Here is a 17,826-nt window from a genome sequence, read left to right on the forward strand (position 1 = left end):
TGTTTGGTAAAACGAGAAAAAAAATATTAAATTTTATTCCGAACGAGTAATAATTATATCATTATACTTCTATATCGTGTAGAACATTATTTTGACTGATTTACTGATTTCTGCATTATCGTCCGAGTCAATTAACATAATACTACACGTAACGATATTTCGCTACTCTCTCGATGAAATAAAAGCTTTAGGAACAAATTCTTACGTAAATTAATTAGTTACTCAAATAGAAATTGACGCGGAAAGTAACAAATTATCTGCTACTTTTGTACGGTTTACGATGTTAGCGTAAAAACTTCCTGCTTTTTCATTTTTTTTCTGCTCCGTAGAAGTATGTGTCGTAATAAGGGTAACAAGGGTCCTGTAATTTCGAAAATTACGGTGATTTTTTAGACCGAATGAAAAAAAAACAGCGGTGGCCCCTTAGACCTCTGGTTTATGAGATTTTCATAGTTCGTTTAGAGCTTATTACTGCTCCCTTCTCTAATATTCTGCAACTTCGTTCGCGTAGTCCGCGATCTTTTCACAACGATCTACTCAATAAGTCCCAGGTTTGGCAATCAGTTCCGCGAATTATTCTTTCACAACGTGATCACATTTTCGAAAATTATGTCTCGCCTGAAAACAGAAACTCTTTATTTCAATTGAAAACAGAAAGCAGGATTATATTTGTAATAAAATACAGTGATGGAAATTATTCCACTATGATTACTCTAATTCCGTGGCATTTTAATTTCATTTAACGAATAGAAGAGTCACTTATTTTATCATTTTCCTATCTAAAGGACAGGGAAAGCTAAAAATATTTACACGTGTGTTATGTTTAAATGGAGTACAGGCGAACCGTTTGATGGTCGAAACTGGTTTTATTACCTTCTGGATTTCTTTGACTTATAAAGGATCGATTAGGTAACATGTCGCTTTAATTTGGTGCTAATGTAAGTGCGACATGCAACTGCATTCTTTTGTTTGACTTCCCACTATGTACGATATACTAGTATTTACATTCATTATCAATTCAGACCCAAAGTAGCTTCTACTTCGCTGGTATCAATGACCCCTTAAACTTTTAAAACATTTAGGACTTGTCAAGGTTCCCAACATCTGTCTAAACTTTCGATAAAAATGATCTAGTGTCAAGACAGTCATGAATTACCAAGGATATCAGAACATTCAAGAACAGTCTCAAGGCATTTCAGACTCATCATGATTCTTAATTCATTCGAGACTCATCTAGACCACCTAGATTTGAATAACAAAGATTTATTAAAACTTTCGAATAACCATCAAAGGTATTATAACGTTAAAGACACATAAAGGCTAAAAGATTTCAAGATTCGTCAAGAATTAAAGAATCTATGAAAATGATCAAGACTACTAAAATCTTTCAAGGTTCATACTCGCGAAGACTTTCAAAGCATCGAAAACTCTTCAGAACATTCTCGAACATCCGATCTCTAATAATATTCCGAGCGATTCGAAACCCCACAGTTTTGAAAGTTTCGCGTCTAAAGACTACTCCGAAGCATCTAATCGTGTAAAAGCCTCGTTAACATCAGTCGTAAGCTTCCCGTCAGCGCTCAAGAACGGTTGTAAACTCGTGCCCTCGTAGACTTCGGTGTCCGCAGCTTCCTAGATCAACTTAGTAGCCGTATTGCGCCAGCGACGCATTCTTGCAATCGGCCGCGATAATATCCCGGGGGCCCCCGGTGGTTCGCTCGTTACCGAAGGCAGAATTACTTTAAAAGTAGGTAGCCACCGGCCGTCTGCTTGGCCGACCAATTACACCGGGGCAACTCCGACTATATAGAAGAGCCACCGCGGCACCGTCGGCTGATTTCCACCGGTAGACCCGTGAATCGAGCATCCTACGTTCATCGTCTCCTATCCGCCAACCATGAGGCTCCGAGTGAGTGCATTCGATCTTCGAATTCTACCAACGATACATAACGCGGTCCTCCACGCGGCCTGATCGCTACTTCGAGTTCTTTTGGAGATAGACTATAGGGGGGTAGATTGTCGCGCGAGTTTCTTTTCTACGTCTTTTAGTGAGTGCCGTATCGAAGGAGTGCTTTCGTGACGCGCGACTGGACGTTTCTAATTAAAATTAATTTTATAAGTGGATGCCACGAGCTCTGGAACAATGAACGTCGCTCTTGCTAATCAGGGTTGATCGGCTTTCGAGGCTTGACGCTTCGTTTGGCTTCTAGAGCGTGGCGATTAGGAGTTTGGTTCGCGTTTGTTAATTATTGTAGATTTCTTTTTTAGCTGGGGTTAGATGTTGTTCTAGTTTATAGTGATGCTGGCAGAAGAAGCTTGGAATGATCTTCTCTGAGACAGTTTAAGGGATTATAGAGTATTGTTCCATGACGAGAGATTGGTCTCATCGTTGGTGACCGAGCTGTTTTTAGTTATGTTACCTTCGACGGGACAATTATTTATAATAGTATACGCGAAGCTTGTTTAAGTTAAACATAACGTCGTTGACTTACTTTCAATAGTTTTCACTTTATTTCAATGCTAGGTCGTTCCGACTGGTAGCGAGTTCGATCGTGTCGCGTATGTACATAAAGTAACGTAGTAGAGGTACTTCGCTGCTCTTATATTAATTTATAGCAATGTTGACAAGCGAAACATCGAATAATAGTTTAAATATATCACAGAAGATTTTCCAATTTTAAATGTATTACCACAAAAGTACAACTTCAAACGATGCGAAGTTTTTGTTCTAGACTTTTTTTTGTACAAAAGTTTATTTCTGAGAAACAGAACTTTTTTCTAATATTTACTGAAATTTAACGAAAATCAATCTTACGTACTCCCGGCCGATAAAGCGAATACAAGAAAAGCGAGTAAATATAATATTTTATCTTTCAAGACTTCCATTTGCAATATAATTAGGCTCAATTACTCAACGTTGGACGTTACTTAGAAGAAAACGACTCGATGGAGTACATAGTATTCAAACATGGTCAAGCTTCTAAACGTCGGTTCTATAGAAGGAAGTGAAACGTTAGACTGTATTCCTAACCGGAGCTGGCGGTTATTTGTAACGCAGCCAGTTTATGCTAAGTAACGGGATGAAGGCGGAAACGGAAACATAGTGTGCAACAGTCAAATTTTTTATTGAACCGGACAATCGTACAAATTCTCTTCCGTGCGAAACGTCGTTTGGCATCAGTTTCTAACGGCTCCTGCGGAGAAAGACGACCGTTCGGAAAGAGTTTACTTTCTAACGGATCCCATTACCGTTACAGCATCGTTCTCATGCTGAATAATTTATTCACGATCGAATCTGTTCGCAGATCCTACTTTTCGCTCTCGTTTCGACAACGTTGGCGCAAGAACGAAACACGCAGCGTCCTGTCCGAACATCCGCTGCTGAAATCAAATACAGCGATCCGAATGGTGAGCAAATTTAATCGCATACGATGCACGATACTAACGATATAATAATGCTATTAAATAAAATGTTTTTCATTCTTTTCTGTAGAAGAATTCCATTAATCTAAATGAACTTCTGGAAATGAACACCACTAAATTGTGTACAAAAGTTTCAAATTTCTTTATTATAATATAAACATGTGTAGTTAAATTTTTATATATAAATCTTTCTATACCTCAAGGATCATTATGCTACAAAATATTCTACCACAGGATCGTATCTCACGGAATTGTATACTTACCACTGTTCCAATCGCCACTAAAAAGGAATCGTTCCCCTCTCGATCTAAACTCGCTACAAAACGCAACAAACAAGATCACTTTCCCGCCACAGCGTATTACAACATCGCTTCCTTACCGATTACACGACCAACCGACCGAGAACCGGTCACCGACACGTACATCAAAACATCTTTTCTCATTTCCAGGCCTGAAGGTCGACTGGAAACTCTTTGCTCCCCAGAACCAATGGCGCACTCACTTGGAAAATTCTCAGCGTCGTCAGCGCGGCCAGTCTGATCTCGTGACTCCCTATCAACCAGTACAGGCTGCCCCTCAGTCACAGCTGCTGCAATCAGAGCCAGCTTACGGCAGATTACAATTCAAGCCAGAAGCTCTAGCGGAAGCACAATCTCATCAAAATCAGATACGTGTACAGTACAGAGTGTACCAACAACCATCCCCGGAAGAGCAGCAACAGGACCTTAACCAAGCCCAGTTCAGAGCTTATCAGCAAGCTCATGCTCAGCTGCAAGCGCAGCAGGGTCCTACTCAGGTACAGTACAGACCGTATCAGCAGGGTCAGTCTTCGTTGGAAGCTCAACCAGAGTCTAATCAGATCCAGTACAAGTCGTACCAAGATGCCCAACCGAAGCAAGAGATCCTGGACAACTACGGCAAACCCGAACGTCAATATCCTGACCAAACACCAGTCCTCTACGGCTCGAACTACGCCGACCCTCAGCAACAGGAGCAACTTCCATCGAGGACAGACGACTCCAACTACGAGCATCTGAGAAACAATTATAACGAGCAGCACGAACAGTCGAAGGCTAGACGGGAATACTCCAACAAAGGGCTTCAAGGTAGAATCGTGTACAAAGATGACTACGAACAATCGCAGCAGCCACAGCCAGCTCAGCAGGAGTACGTGTCTGTGCCATACGAGAGGATACCTGATCCACCAAATCCCCAATTGTACCTCAGTAAAGATATGCCCAAGGAGATCCAGGAGTTGCTCAAATTCCAGGCTCAGTTGCCTTATAACGTAATCGCAAATAGCATCACTCACAATCCTAAAGCAGTGTTCGTGCCACAGCCACTACCAGAAAATTCAAGGTCGTCTCGTTACACCAGCAAAGTTTATTATCTGAACAATGGCCGATACGAACCGGAATTCGAGAATACCAAGCCTGTCCAGGAGTATCACGGTCATTGAACAGAGAAATGAGCGAGGAGGATACTGTCTGATGAACTGACGCGTTGAGGGTAGGGTAGGTTGACTCGGCTGACTGAAGGGACTCGGGAAAGAGAGAGGTGAATCGGTCTCTGACTTTGCTGCATATGTTATTGTTTAATTTTAACAGAAATGTGGAATTATTCGTCAAGATCAATTATTCATAACTCTGCGAACAGAAAAGTCCTTTTCCATTTTTAAATCCGAAGTTTCGTTATCGGTATAGGGACTGTTGAATGCTCATGAGCCCGTGAATCAGCTGACTGCGATATAAAATGGCGCATACTTGGAATTCCATTATTAAACATTTATTGATCGTATCAGAGTAACGAAGCTTCAGATTGTAAAATGGTAAAGGACTTTTCGATTTCATTTCACACGAGGAATCGACCTCAAAATCCAACATTTTTGTTACCACTCTATATGTTAAAAAAAATATGAAAATTAGACATTTTTTGATTGTCATCCGAAGGATCGACTGAAGGATTTTAACAGATTGCTTTTTAATTAACAGAAGTCCCCGACTTTTCTGTTGGAAAATGGAAAATGGGAGTTTTAACCATTAGTTTGCTAATTTTTGAGCATTAGAACAGAATTTGTAAACTTATTATCATTGCAGGAGACTGCTAGAAAACAAATTTTACTTGTTTCAACCTTCCACTTTTCGCATGACCTAGAAAAATTGGGAAATAGGTCTTCTCATCTTGACGTGTCCAGGAAACAAGGTTTAGAATGTCGTGAATGCATATTTAATGCAACTTTTGTTCACCTTCGCGTCACTGATATTAGATTAAGCTTCTGCGTTTATCTTTCCTACAGCTTTAAACAGAAATAAGTATTTGTTGTTGTACGCTTTATCATAAATATATTAAGCACCTCGTAATTAATATCGTTACAGTTCCAGCTGGTAACTACACTAATCGTTGTAATTAGAATATTATTGTACATTAAATGTACAATTTGTTTTTTCAGAAGGGAAGAAATCTCAAGATATTCATTCGAAATGAAAAGTTTACGAACTCGTGATAAGATTTAAGACGCATTAATTTCGTATTTCTACCGTATTAATCATATCTGGGCATTTTTAAATTAATATTTTAAATAGCAAGTTTACGTTTTATTTTTTTCAACAGATATACTCCGATATTTTTCTATAGATCTGATTGATATAAATCTAAATATATGACAAAAATGTTATAGACTTCGTACAAAAGTTATCAAATGAATTTTCATGGCCACTGCTTCCTCATTTCTAATTGAAATGAGAAATACTAAAATAGGTTCATCATCTGAAAATGCCTGATGTTTAAAAATTTATTCAAAAGGTTTAAATATAACTTTTTATTTTCAATACAAGTAAAATTCGGCCAGTATTAATCCCAACGAACGTGCCTTGTATTTCCCCAATAGAAAATAACAATATCTATACTGTTTTTATGTAAAATTCAATGCTGTTGATGAATAAATTTATTTGCCAAGTTAAGGAACAAATGACGCTACAAAGAAAACCTTCGTCTCAATAAACGAATTATACGAACGTTTTAAAAATCATTTTCCATCTTTATGAGAGTGTTCCTAGCATGTTCGCCGTTAGCGGAAACGAAACGAACGGAACTTCCGGCGTAAAAGTGACTCGAGTGCGGTTACGAAATGGTTATCGATCTATCGAGCGCTGCATGCGTGGAGAAGGTACGATCGCCGCTCTAGGAAGAACATTTCGAGCGTATTGCGATCTGTTTGACCACTAATAAATCTGGTCTTATTAAACCTTCGTAGAAAGTAGGATGGTTTCCACCTTTCTATTAAATACGCGTGATGTTTTGTAATAGAAAGCAATAACGCGTCGATCGGTTCTTCGGCAGACGGAAGGTAGACGCACTTATTTATTTTCTCCTTGGTATAATTTGATATTCGATAAAGAAACCGATGTTATCTTGCCAGGAACTCGATGGAGATTGTTAGCTGATTTTGCTCACGAACGTTGAGCATACGAAAAGGAAGTGCTTGCACGATTGCAACCGGTGAATGGTATAATTGCACTTCTATTTATATTCAGTGTTGTAGTTTGGTGCAGTTGCATGCAGCTGAAGTGATATATTTCTGATGAATTTTTAAACTTTAATCATGGCAGTAATGCGTTTGTAGCGTAAATGGATTTTGTAGTACATTAGAGAGTGGAAGTTACCAAGGGTGTGAGTTATAAATCGATTGACTTGAGAAATGAAATTATTTCTTAGATCAATTAAGCGTGGAAGATGCGTATCTAACGATTTGTCAGGTTTTTAAATCCACTGTGGTACAAGCTCTGTTATAAATTCATACCATGTTGATTGAAGAAAATATTTTCATAAATGGGTATAACAAGTAAGAGATGTGAACATGTAGACTCTAATTCCCTCTACGATTTATTAAAAACATTTAAACATTTTCACAAAAACATAGTTAATGATATCCTTACACTGATTCAAATCATGATATCAATTACAAGCAAAATCACGAATGGATAACAAGTGAGGTGTTAAGGAAGCCTCCTTGCATCACAGTCTTTCACTTCCGTTTATTTACCGGAAGATTTCGTGAACACTGTCTAGTAATGTGTTCAATGACGAAAGCTCCAGCATTTCTCCGGACAAGGAAGACCGTGTAAATTGGTCTCGTGGCCTTCACGCATTGTGCACCGATTCGCATTACTCTTGGCAATCTCGATTATCCACGCGCTTGGACTCCGGCATGCTGCAACTTTCGTTTTTACCTTGCTTGTTCGCACGTATGCACAATTCACTTAGGGCGTATTATTAGGAGTAGTTTCGGACGAGGAGATAAATGGACGAATAAAGGAAATATTAAAATATCGATATACCAAGTTGAATATGTATACTTCCGTTACGTTTACCGATGATAATTGCAAAGTGGGACACATTTAGGATCCTTTGTAATAGGTACAAACTAAACCTGCATGGCAACATTCTACAGTAAGTACATCATGAAAAAGTCTCGCTTAAAAGTATCATAACTCTGCTACCTCTAAGAGATATCAGGTATCAGACTAATACCAGGAAATCAGCACTATAAATTATTTAGATACATTCAAACAGGCTAGAATGAAAAGTAACTAATTAAACAAGTTTTTGCATATCTTTTTTGTACATTACAAATTTTGTTTAGAGGTGAGAGTGAACAAGATATGTACCTGGATCTTTTTTAATTCAAAGTGCCATTAATTTCGGTCTTAAAAAATAAAAACTAGCAAATTACATCAAAATAATTGTTACATTGAAATAATATTTCCCAAATAAAATGATAATGATAATGTAGTAGCATTAAGGTATAGAATCATTGTAATTTATTTTTCACCAATTTTGTATGAATTCTAAATTCTAAAATATTCCCTTCAAATTTATTCTGCAGAAGGTTTGCATTTCTATTATCTACCTGTAGGTATTACCTAAGTTCAACAAACATACGTGCATTAATTAATGCACGCGGCCATTGCACGGTAACCTTTAAGTAGTACTCTCTTGGGAAATGCGTCTTTGAATTGCATTCCTTAACGATGCCTTCAGCATTTTCCGAGGATGCAATCGATTATACTCCTAACGCGCAAAGAGGAACTATAGTACACACAATTTTATGTTGGTTTGCGCTTCCAAGTACTCTTATTAACTTCTGACATGTATAGTCGTTGCAAGAGCCGGAGAACAGTAATCGAATGCAATTTGCTGAAACAAGAAACTGCTATACTCATCGAAGAAAATTGTTACGTAACTGTAAATATCAAGAAAAATGTATACGTGCAATTTATTGTTGTTGGGTTACATTATCAATCCCGCAAGTAATATTTTATATTTATTCATAATATTGCAAATAATATTCTATGTTCATTGGCAATCAAGAAAAATTTCAGTAACACTCTTCGAAGTGACATCGATAATTTAAAGCAGACCTCATATTATTTATGCCCAACGCTTCGATGGGCTATAACTTTGCAACGGTTGATTCTACGAAAAAGTTGCTTATGGATGAATCCATGCAAAATTGAATAAGCTTTAAGAACGGTTATATACATATTTATTTTAGGACGATCTACGAGTTACACTTGAATAAAGTGAACATAGAATGGAGAGCAAAATAAATAGATGTGGAATTATAAGAAAATTTTTTTTTACACTTCGATACCTTTTCTTCCTTATTTCATGTTTGATGTCTTACGAGTCATTTTCCAAACAGCTATTTCTCAACGATTTTTCAAGCATCCACCCTCTTAGGGCTTCCTTAGCGACTGCACCATAAGTTCCAAACGCAGGGCGAACCATCGCCGTTGATAATGACACGGCAACCATAGACAAAAATTCACAAACTGAAAGGACAGTTTCGCGACACGGTTAGCCGTGTAACCGCAAAATCGGTGTGTTGTGGAGGTGGTACAAGAAGTCACATCCCCGTCGCCGAAAGGCGCCTTCTACGTGGCCGCCTATAAAGTTGTTCCGGTGACGGCGCGGCCGCCTCAGAAACACTCAACCCTTGAACGCAACGAGCCAGCCTGCTGTCTCGCCATGAATTTGCCCGTAAGTAAATCCACTTTTTTTCTTTTTCGCGAAAAACCATAGCCGTTTCTCGCGTTCGCTCGTGAATAGGTCTGTCTCTGTTCGGACATCGACACCGCACCGCGTTTAACACGGAACTTTCAACCGGGCGTATCGGTGGGAAAACCGGAACTGGAGGATAGCTCGATAGGTATTCCTGCGTTACAAATGGTAACATGTCTTAGTACGAGACGCGTCGCGTGCAGTTAATTGCGGTTAGACGTCAGTGTCGGATTACTTAGGCGTCTGTGCTAAGACGCAGCTCGCTAAACAATAACTCTTCGCGTTTAGGGAATGATAACAGTCTGTAAATGGTGCAGATTTAGAGTTCATTGGAGCAGGTGCAAACTGAACCAGCAGGGAAATATTATACAGTGAGTAGTTTTTGAAGAAAAATGCGCTTAACGGTATCGTGATACTTCCAATGTTGGGTATCGGACTAATAGCAAGAGATATCGCGTATCAAACTCATAGAGATCATGAGGTTTGGTATAGAACAGGAAATTGTAGGTGTATCTGAGAACAGGAAATCGATACTCTAAATTATTTGGAATGTAGCTAAACATCAGTGTTTTTAAAAACGAAATGAACTTTCTGTTATGAACAACCAGAAAGTTGTCACAGTGTTGAAACGAAAACAAAAAATATACATGTCGAATCGAGTAACCTCCTCCTTTTCGAAGTCGGTTGAAAAATGTATTACTCTGTCTTCGTATGACATTTTCAATTGTTTCCAAAGTTAAGTTGTGAACAATTTAATCAGCCAGATACTGTCTGAACTAAACACGTTATTTGTCCGTAATTAATTGGTACAGTCCATTCGAAAATGTCACGCTTTCTCATTCTACAAGTGTAACAGATCTAACGTGACCACAACTTCATTCACATTCGACCACATTGATCTCTGCAACCGATTATGATAAGAAACCGATAGGGAGGTGAAACAAGATAACGATTTGAATCGATTCTAGCCGGTATAGTTGTTTGAAAAATAAAACAACTTCCCCTACTCTGTCTCCCTGAGCATATCTCAGGAGCTACATTGTTACCTAGTACAATTTAGAAGAACATTTATTTAGTACTCATCCTTGCACTAACTTCACGAAGTTGAAGATGCACGTAAAAGCTGACATTAATTTTATATACAAATTTTATTAACATTTTCTTTTCTTCCAAGTCATCTTTATGTTTTCAATAATCATGAAATATGTGTAATTCTTTCGAGGAAAAAATGTTCGCATTTTTAACAAAGTTTATACTTTTATAATTTATATAATCACACGAAAACAAGATGTGGAAGACAGTTTTTGAAATGAAAAGTTCATCTACATTGGGAGCTATCAACTGTAAAATTTGCAACAAGTCGCACTTGCTCTTAAGCGATCATATTTTCTCACGTAACCGGAAATAAGACACGTTATAATTTTAAAAGTAGCAGGAGAGAGTTGACTAGTGCTTATTTACCGGTCTTCTAAATCATACTTGTCCGATTTGTTTCTAAATAACTCAGTATAGGAACTAGTTAGTCATAAACATATAAAATAACCGAGTAATACAAAATACATGATAGTTTCTTGTTTTACGTAATAGCACTATCTGAAAAAGTTAAGTACGATACGTTATAATCTTCTATAAGAAATATGTTATGTGACAAATATTTCACGATTAAGTAAGTTTTGGTAATCCTCCATTATAAAACTGAACATTAATTCATAAAAGAACAAAATAAATAACAAATTAATTTTTCTGGATATCTGCGAAAATCGCGTGGGAAGAGGACTTTGTAAGCGTTAATATTCCACGTATCGTTCGGTTTTTTAACGTTGCTCGTTAGGGGGACACTTCTAGACAAGTTCTACTCGTAACATGCTCGTTTTTTTCTCTTTTGTATAATCGAGCCAGGCGTGTCTTGTCGGTTAATTTATATTTCACTTTCTACCGGCGAGCGTGTAATTCCTGCGACTGTGTACTCGATCGTTGCACCGTAGTGGCTTAGTCCTGGTTTCCAGATAGGTTTCGTTTCTTTTTCTTGCGGCGATGCTGGAATGTGTTCAGAGGAAAGGTTCGCTCGCGTCACCTTTTCCCGATTACGGAAACTGCGTTCGCTGTTCGAAGACGCGAAACTTTCCCCTCGAACTGGAATTTCACGAGCCACAGTCTCGTTTCGTGCGTTAACAGCCCGACCAACATTACTGGACATTTCCACGAATCCAAAACTTTGTCTCGAGACGATTGAAAACTATTTCCAGTTAATAACTACGCATAGAAAAAAAAAAACAACGGTTCAATATCATTTCGGTTTGTGAGAGTTATCCAAATAGTAAAAAATGAATACTATCTTCTGTTTAAAAAAAATGTAAGGTCCCCCTTTTCTTTATAACAGTTAACTAAAAAAATGTGTTGCGCAACAAATGATAACTCTCTCCTTGTAGCAATTTCATTAGCACCCGTTTTGCATAAGAATTTAGAAATTTTGTTTTTTTAAATTATGAGATACTCTCCAACTTCATTTATGTCAATGTCTAGTTGCGTCTTCAAAGTATACTAGTAAATTTTATTTGACCGATTGACATAATGTGAAAATAGCAAAATTATATATTATAAGATGTACAATGATTAATTTAAAAGGACCGTGTAGAAGGTATTAGGTTCAGGTATTTAGGTTCAGGTGAGACGTTCTGTTGAGACAACGACTAAAAGTTCAGACCATGCCTGCAGGGTAAAATTCTGCTTTTAGATTTCCAGTAAGTATCGGTTACCGTTTGCTTGTGAAACATGTTACTGTTCACTTCTCCGACTGAATAAGATTCGGACTTAAGACTTTCCCTTGTAGCTATATTGCCCAGACTAAGAGATGCGATTCCATATAAATGCATATGGTACAAAGTAGTACGTAATCGTAGCTGGTCCCGCATCAAGTTCCACTGTATTAGATAATGGTATGCTCCTGAACGTTGCATATCCGTAGCATTGCAGCACCTCCTTAAGTGGTAGATAAACGGGAGAATTAAAAGTGTAATACTTTATGTAACAAGCATCGCTACCACAAATGCTTGTGTTATAAATAATATTAATGGTAGTAATTACAGGAAGTAGCGACATTAATATCTCCGTGAACTTGTCTAGTGTTCAGTAGTAGTTATATCCAACGATAACTGTCCTAATTGAGTTATTTTATTTACGACTAGCTTTCGTTTGCTGTTACTGTTAAGTTGTTCTCTTTGAATTGTAATTTATTATTCTTTTATTTATCTTCTACTTATCTTATTTTACAGTTCTTGTTCGGTTTGTAACGTTATTTTATTTCATTCCTAAGTTAAAATTCTATCGATATTTAATTATTTATAATATTTTTTTCATAGATTATTTGATGGACATGTTCGATACTTCAATTAATTGATTTATTTATTCTTAGTATTAATATGTTCAAGTTTTATAAATCGAGACTAATATTCGAAAATATTTGAAACGGGAAATCAAGTATTTATTACTGTTTGTTACAGGTTTTATTGCTAACAGCACTTCCCATGTGCATAGCACAATTCACAATACAGGGATCCACTGATGGGGATCGAGTTTCCCAGGGTTTAAGAGTAGACGACGAGAGAGGACTGGAGTACATAGGAGGACAAAGTGGTAAAACATAGATAAACAAATGATTCTATAAAACTGGGGAAAAAGGTTGTAAAAATATAGTACGTTCTTATCATTTTCCTGACGCAATATGTAAATATTTGTTTAAATAATACTTGTTGTCACAAACTGGATATACGCTAAAATTAGCTAATAGTTTAACTATGCCAGAAAAATCTAATCTAAAATAATATATACTTCGCTTTAAATTAAATGTTTAATTTTCCAGGGCAGGGTGGCTCCTCTATTCAAGGTGCCACCGACGGTCATTCGAATTATCAGATTCAGGGTGCCTCGAATGCCGGCGGACAAAGATATTTACAGTCAGCTGAACCTGAGACGTTTAATATTCAGGGACCCTCGGATAGTTTCGGCACGTCAGGGTACATTTCAGGCGTTCACGACACTGTACCAGGTGAACAGAAGTCTTTTTCGTACAGGGATCCCAGCGGTAAGTGATTTTGCGAATTCTAATAGTAATTGAACTTATTAACTCCGATCCTCATTCATTCCGAAGCGTCGTGAGTAAATATCAAACGTCAATCAGACCACGACAAACTTCAAATCGAAAAGAATGTAGCTAGATTTTGAAGGTTTGTCTGACCCATGAGCGATTCGTTCAACGTGTCTGTCCATTACCGACTCATTCTACTTGCAGTACTGTTTCTAAATGTTTCAAGCTCCCAACAGTTGACCAGTTGGGGAACAAATATTCCTATAAACTATTTCTGATATTAAAATCAGCGAATAAATTACGCTGTTCATCTTTAGTAAAATTATTATCAGCATTGTAATCCGAGATCGCGACTGAATGAAAATTAATTTTAAACTGTGGTATTACTTGGAAGGTTCGAGTGTCAGCTGGAGGTCCTACGATCGCAAGGTACCCCCAGAGCAACAACCGGAACAACAATATTCTGCTCCTCAGCCAGCACCCTATAGGCCACGCGCACAAGCGAGGCCGCAACCGCAGCCACAACACCAACCACAACACCAACCACGCCGGCAACCACAAGCACCACAACAGCCTTTCATACCAACAAGGCCGTTCGACAACGCTCCCTCGCACATCAAGGAAATCCTCCAATATCAACAGCAACTTCCGTACACGAACATCATTCCTGAACCCTACAGGTAATTCAACCGAGTCTTTTCCTTATACTGTTTATAAATAATGCTTCTAGTAGGGTACTGCATTCTTTACTCAGTTTCGTTTTAAATATTTCCATATGACGATTTCTAAGTGAAGAAAAGTTTTTTGTCTTAAGTAATTCAAATAAATTTAAAAGAGTTATTTAGTATTCGAGGAAGCGTAAATAGTATATTTTTTTATGAGGATTCTTAAGGACTTTAATTACTCTATAACAATAAAGGAGTGACTGCCTATTACCTTACAGGAAATATGATCGAAATCCGCTAATATATTTTTGACCGAATTAAAAATTAATTAATCATGATAATACATCAAGGAGCCTGACGATCCGTACGTAACACGTTCACTACTCGAATTTGTAGATATGACAACTTAATAGCAGCAGCAGGAAAGCAGCAGCAACAGCAACAGCAGCAAGCTCTATATGAAAGCGACGATCAAGATCAACCTGAGCCACGACGTCCTAATTATCGCGGCAAATATAGACAAAGGCGACAGACGAAGCAACAACCACCAGCTGAACGTCCGATTAGGTACAACAATAATCCGCCACCAGCCAGTATCCAACAAGTACTGAAATTCCAGTTTAATACTCCATACACCAATGGAATCCCTGAACCTTTCAGGTAAATTTGACGATCTATGACTGATATGATATCTAATAGCGGATCAAACGATACGTATGAGGTTTAAATAATAATCCATGTAGCACTTCCAGTCTTAATAAGGTGAACAAGAAACATGAAAACAATGCAACTATAACACTGCTAAATTTATTGCTAAATCTTTAATATTCTAATCTTGCTAGACCAACAAGGACTTGCATCATTCCCCAACCACATTATCGATATTTATTCCAAATATTTCTCATTCAAATACTCTCAACTTGTTGAAAACTCCTAATGTCCAGATTCAACGCTGAGGCAGCTGCGCAGGAACAATTGGAGCAGGTCCAGGCCCATTACCGACAATTAGCAGCGGAGGCAGCGCATCCTAGGCAAAAAAGACAAGCGCAACAGTATCAACAACAACAGCAATATCGTCAACCTCAACAGTATCGTCAACCTCAACAGTATCGTCAACCTCAACAGTATAGTCAACCTCAACAGTATCGTCAACCTCAACAGTATCGTCAACCGCAACAACAACCACAGCCTCAACGACCACCACCAGAGCCGCAGCCTCAGTACAACCCCAATGCTCCAGGCTACATCCAAGAGGTGCTGAAGTTCCAATCTCAGATCCCTTACAATATCTTGCCCAATCAGATCTCCATTCGTCCTGAGAAGCCGTACGTACCTCAGCCCGTTCAACCTGCAGTCGAGCCTCAAGTGCAGTACCAAGGCCAACGGGACCCGTATCAAGGTCAATCGAGTGCATACAATCAGGTGTACGGCGACCAGTCTCAGCTATCTCAGTATCAGCAATCTGCTCCGGGACAGTCGCCGTTGCAACAGTACGGGAGCGGTGTTCGTCCTGTCACCGAAAACCAATACTGAACGATGATTGATGCATGAATTTTTTCTCTCCATCGGACGTTCATCTCGTTACCGATCGATATACACGGGGCTGCGTGTATCGATATTTTCAGATCGTGTGTTAAAGAAAATGAAAAAAACAAAAGTATAATCGGAGAAAAAAATCACTGCACAATTTTGCTAGGAGAAAAGGATCGTGTCGAATAAGTATCACAGCTGCGGAGGGTTAATTATTTATCAAACATGGATGCGACGTCGCGTTCAATTCGTCGAATAGAAGATCATTTTGTTGTTACTTCGTTACACGTAAATTTAATACTTTATTAAATAAACGAATAGAAATTACATGCTGGAGTTTGTTGATTTTTGTAGGGTAGTAGTAGGATTAATGAGACTCGGAACCCCTTTTGGTTTGGATGGCTTGGATTTCTGGCTCGAAGGAAGAGTATGGTATTTCGTTGGAATAATATTTTTCATAATTGTTCGTTTTAATTTATACAGGATGTTGGAGAAATCGTCGCTTTCGCTGGGAATGTTTTCTAATTGCTCCATCGAGTCATATCATTCACACGTCCTTCTGTTTTTCATTTAATCCTCGATCACCTACAAAAATAGTTATTATAAGCATTTAAATATTTATTCGATGGAAATTTTTCTTTCTGAATGATCACAATTAGTTGGAGGTGTAATTTATTAATTATTACACTAGATCAGGTATAATATAATCTGGTTAATAAAAAATTCTAACATACCCCGACGTTCTATGACCATTTTCTGCTCTGCAAAATGGCAGAACCCAGCTGTTTAAACATAAAGTCCATTTCTAAATTTTAAAGTTAGAATTCTACACATATTATAGTTATTTCTTGAATTTTCTCCGTTTTTTTTTTAATGCATCACTTTATTTGGAATTTATAGCATAATAAATATTTATTTATTCTCATATTGCAAGTATTTAATTTTGAGTTAACTAAAATATACATAATACAAATATTTGGTTTACGAATCTTGAGTGTGAATTGAGGTCATCAAGGTTCTTTTTACCGAAATCTTTTTCCAACAAGTTTAGAAAGGACTGATTTAATCTCCATTAATACTTAAATAAAAAACTCACAACAGAAGTGGGTCAAGTATACCGCTTAAATTAAATTATATCAAAACTTGATGAAAACTTAACTATGTACTAATAAAAGTAACGTCGATTATACGTAATCCGTGATACAATTTAAGAATAATTACGATAAACACACTTAACGTAATCAATATCGTACCACACATAATTTCACAGTTCGTTACAGAAATTGCACAAAGCTTCATTCGATCCGTGCCAGATATGATCCACTTTCGCTCTAATCTTCTCCCCTGTGCAACAACGAGTTAATTGTTGGATTAATAATTCAGAAAGTTGCCTTGGTTATCTTACCATCGAGTTTCGCTGAAAGTGCGAACTGATTAGTATCTTGACCGTCGTGCGTCGACTGGTCGCAGTAATTGATGAACGAAATCGACTATTTCACGGTACGTTAAATTTCTAAGCACTCGAGAAATGGAACGGAGAATGTGGAGCTGCATTAAGGTCAACAGTATCTGTTCTATTCTCGCGAACCAAGCGCGCGCACGCTCTGGTTGAATCGATGCTTTTTATGGAATATAAAGTGTCGCTCGGTTGAAACGCACTCTGAGCGAGATATTAATGCGATCGACTTGGGAATACGGAAGTGACCGGTGCACATGCTTCCTGCAACGATTGGTCGTACCGTTACGTGACTAGAAATACGTGTTTTATCCGCACACAAGCATTCGTGATTTATATTTACGTCGATATCAGTTTTCGATCCATTAAACTAGGCCACGCCTATCGAGTTTCCGTGCAACTTTTCTTTCTCATTTTAATCCAAACTTTTTAATATCTTCAGTTTTTATTACTGCGATGTACACCAGTAGCCGACAAGGTTTCGTTACTGAGATTTAACGAAGATATGAAAACGCGAGAGGATTACCCATTCTTACCTGCACTGGGTGATTGGTTCGTTAGAAATTCTGTGGGAAATGAAGAATTATTTTAAAAATATCAATAAA

General features: G+C 37.8%; 2 protein-coding genes across 2 annotated transcripts; both read left to right on the forward strand.

The window, feature by feature from the left end:
• The first annotated feature begins 1,897 nt into the window (after nucleotides 1-1,897).
• LOC128877516 (putative cyclin-dependent serine/threonine-protein kinase DDB_G0272797/DDB_G0274007) lies at nucleotides 1,898-6,428 on the forward strand. The gene is made up of 3 exons (XM_054124882.1): nucleotides 1,898-1,909; nucleotides 3,306-3,408; nucleotides 3,873-6,428. The coding sequence occupies exons 1-3, from the start codon at nucleotides 1,898-1,900 to the stop codon at nucleotides 4,880-4,882; spliced, it is 1,125 nt and encodes a 374-aa protein (XP_053980857.1). The 3' UTR covers nucleotides 4,883-6,428.
• Nucleotides 6,429-9,423: 2,995 nt separating this feature from the next.
• Nucleotides 9,424-16,060, forward strand: LOC128876482 (bromodomain-containing protein DDB_G0280777-like). The gene is made up of 6 exons (XM_054122903.1): nucleotides 9,424-9,465; nucleotides 12,987-13,119; nucleotides 13,346-13,567; nucleotides 13,965-14,250; nucleotides 14,632-14,895; nucleotides 15,180-16,060. Exons 1-6 carry the CDS (start codon nucleotides 9,454-9,456, stop codon nucleotides 15,766-15,768), a joined length of 1,506 nt encoding a protein of 501 aa, XP_053978878.1. The 5' UTR covers nucleotides 9,424-9,453; the 3' UTR covers nucleotides 15,769-16,060.
• The last annotated feature ends 1,766 nt before the right edge of the window (nucleotides 16,061-17,826 follow it).

Source organism: Hylaeus volcanicus, chromosome 5 (genome assembly GCF_026283585.1).
Source record: "Hylaeus volcanicus isolate JK05 chromosome 5, UHH_iyHylVolc1.0_haploid, whole genome shotgun sequence".
Taxonomy (NCBI): domain Eukaryota; kingdom Metazoa; phylum Arthropoda; class Insecta; order Hymenoptera; family Colletidae; genus Hylaeus; species Hylaeus volcanicus.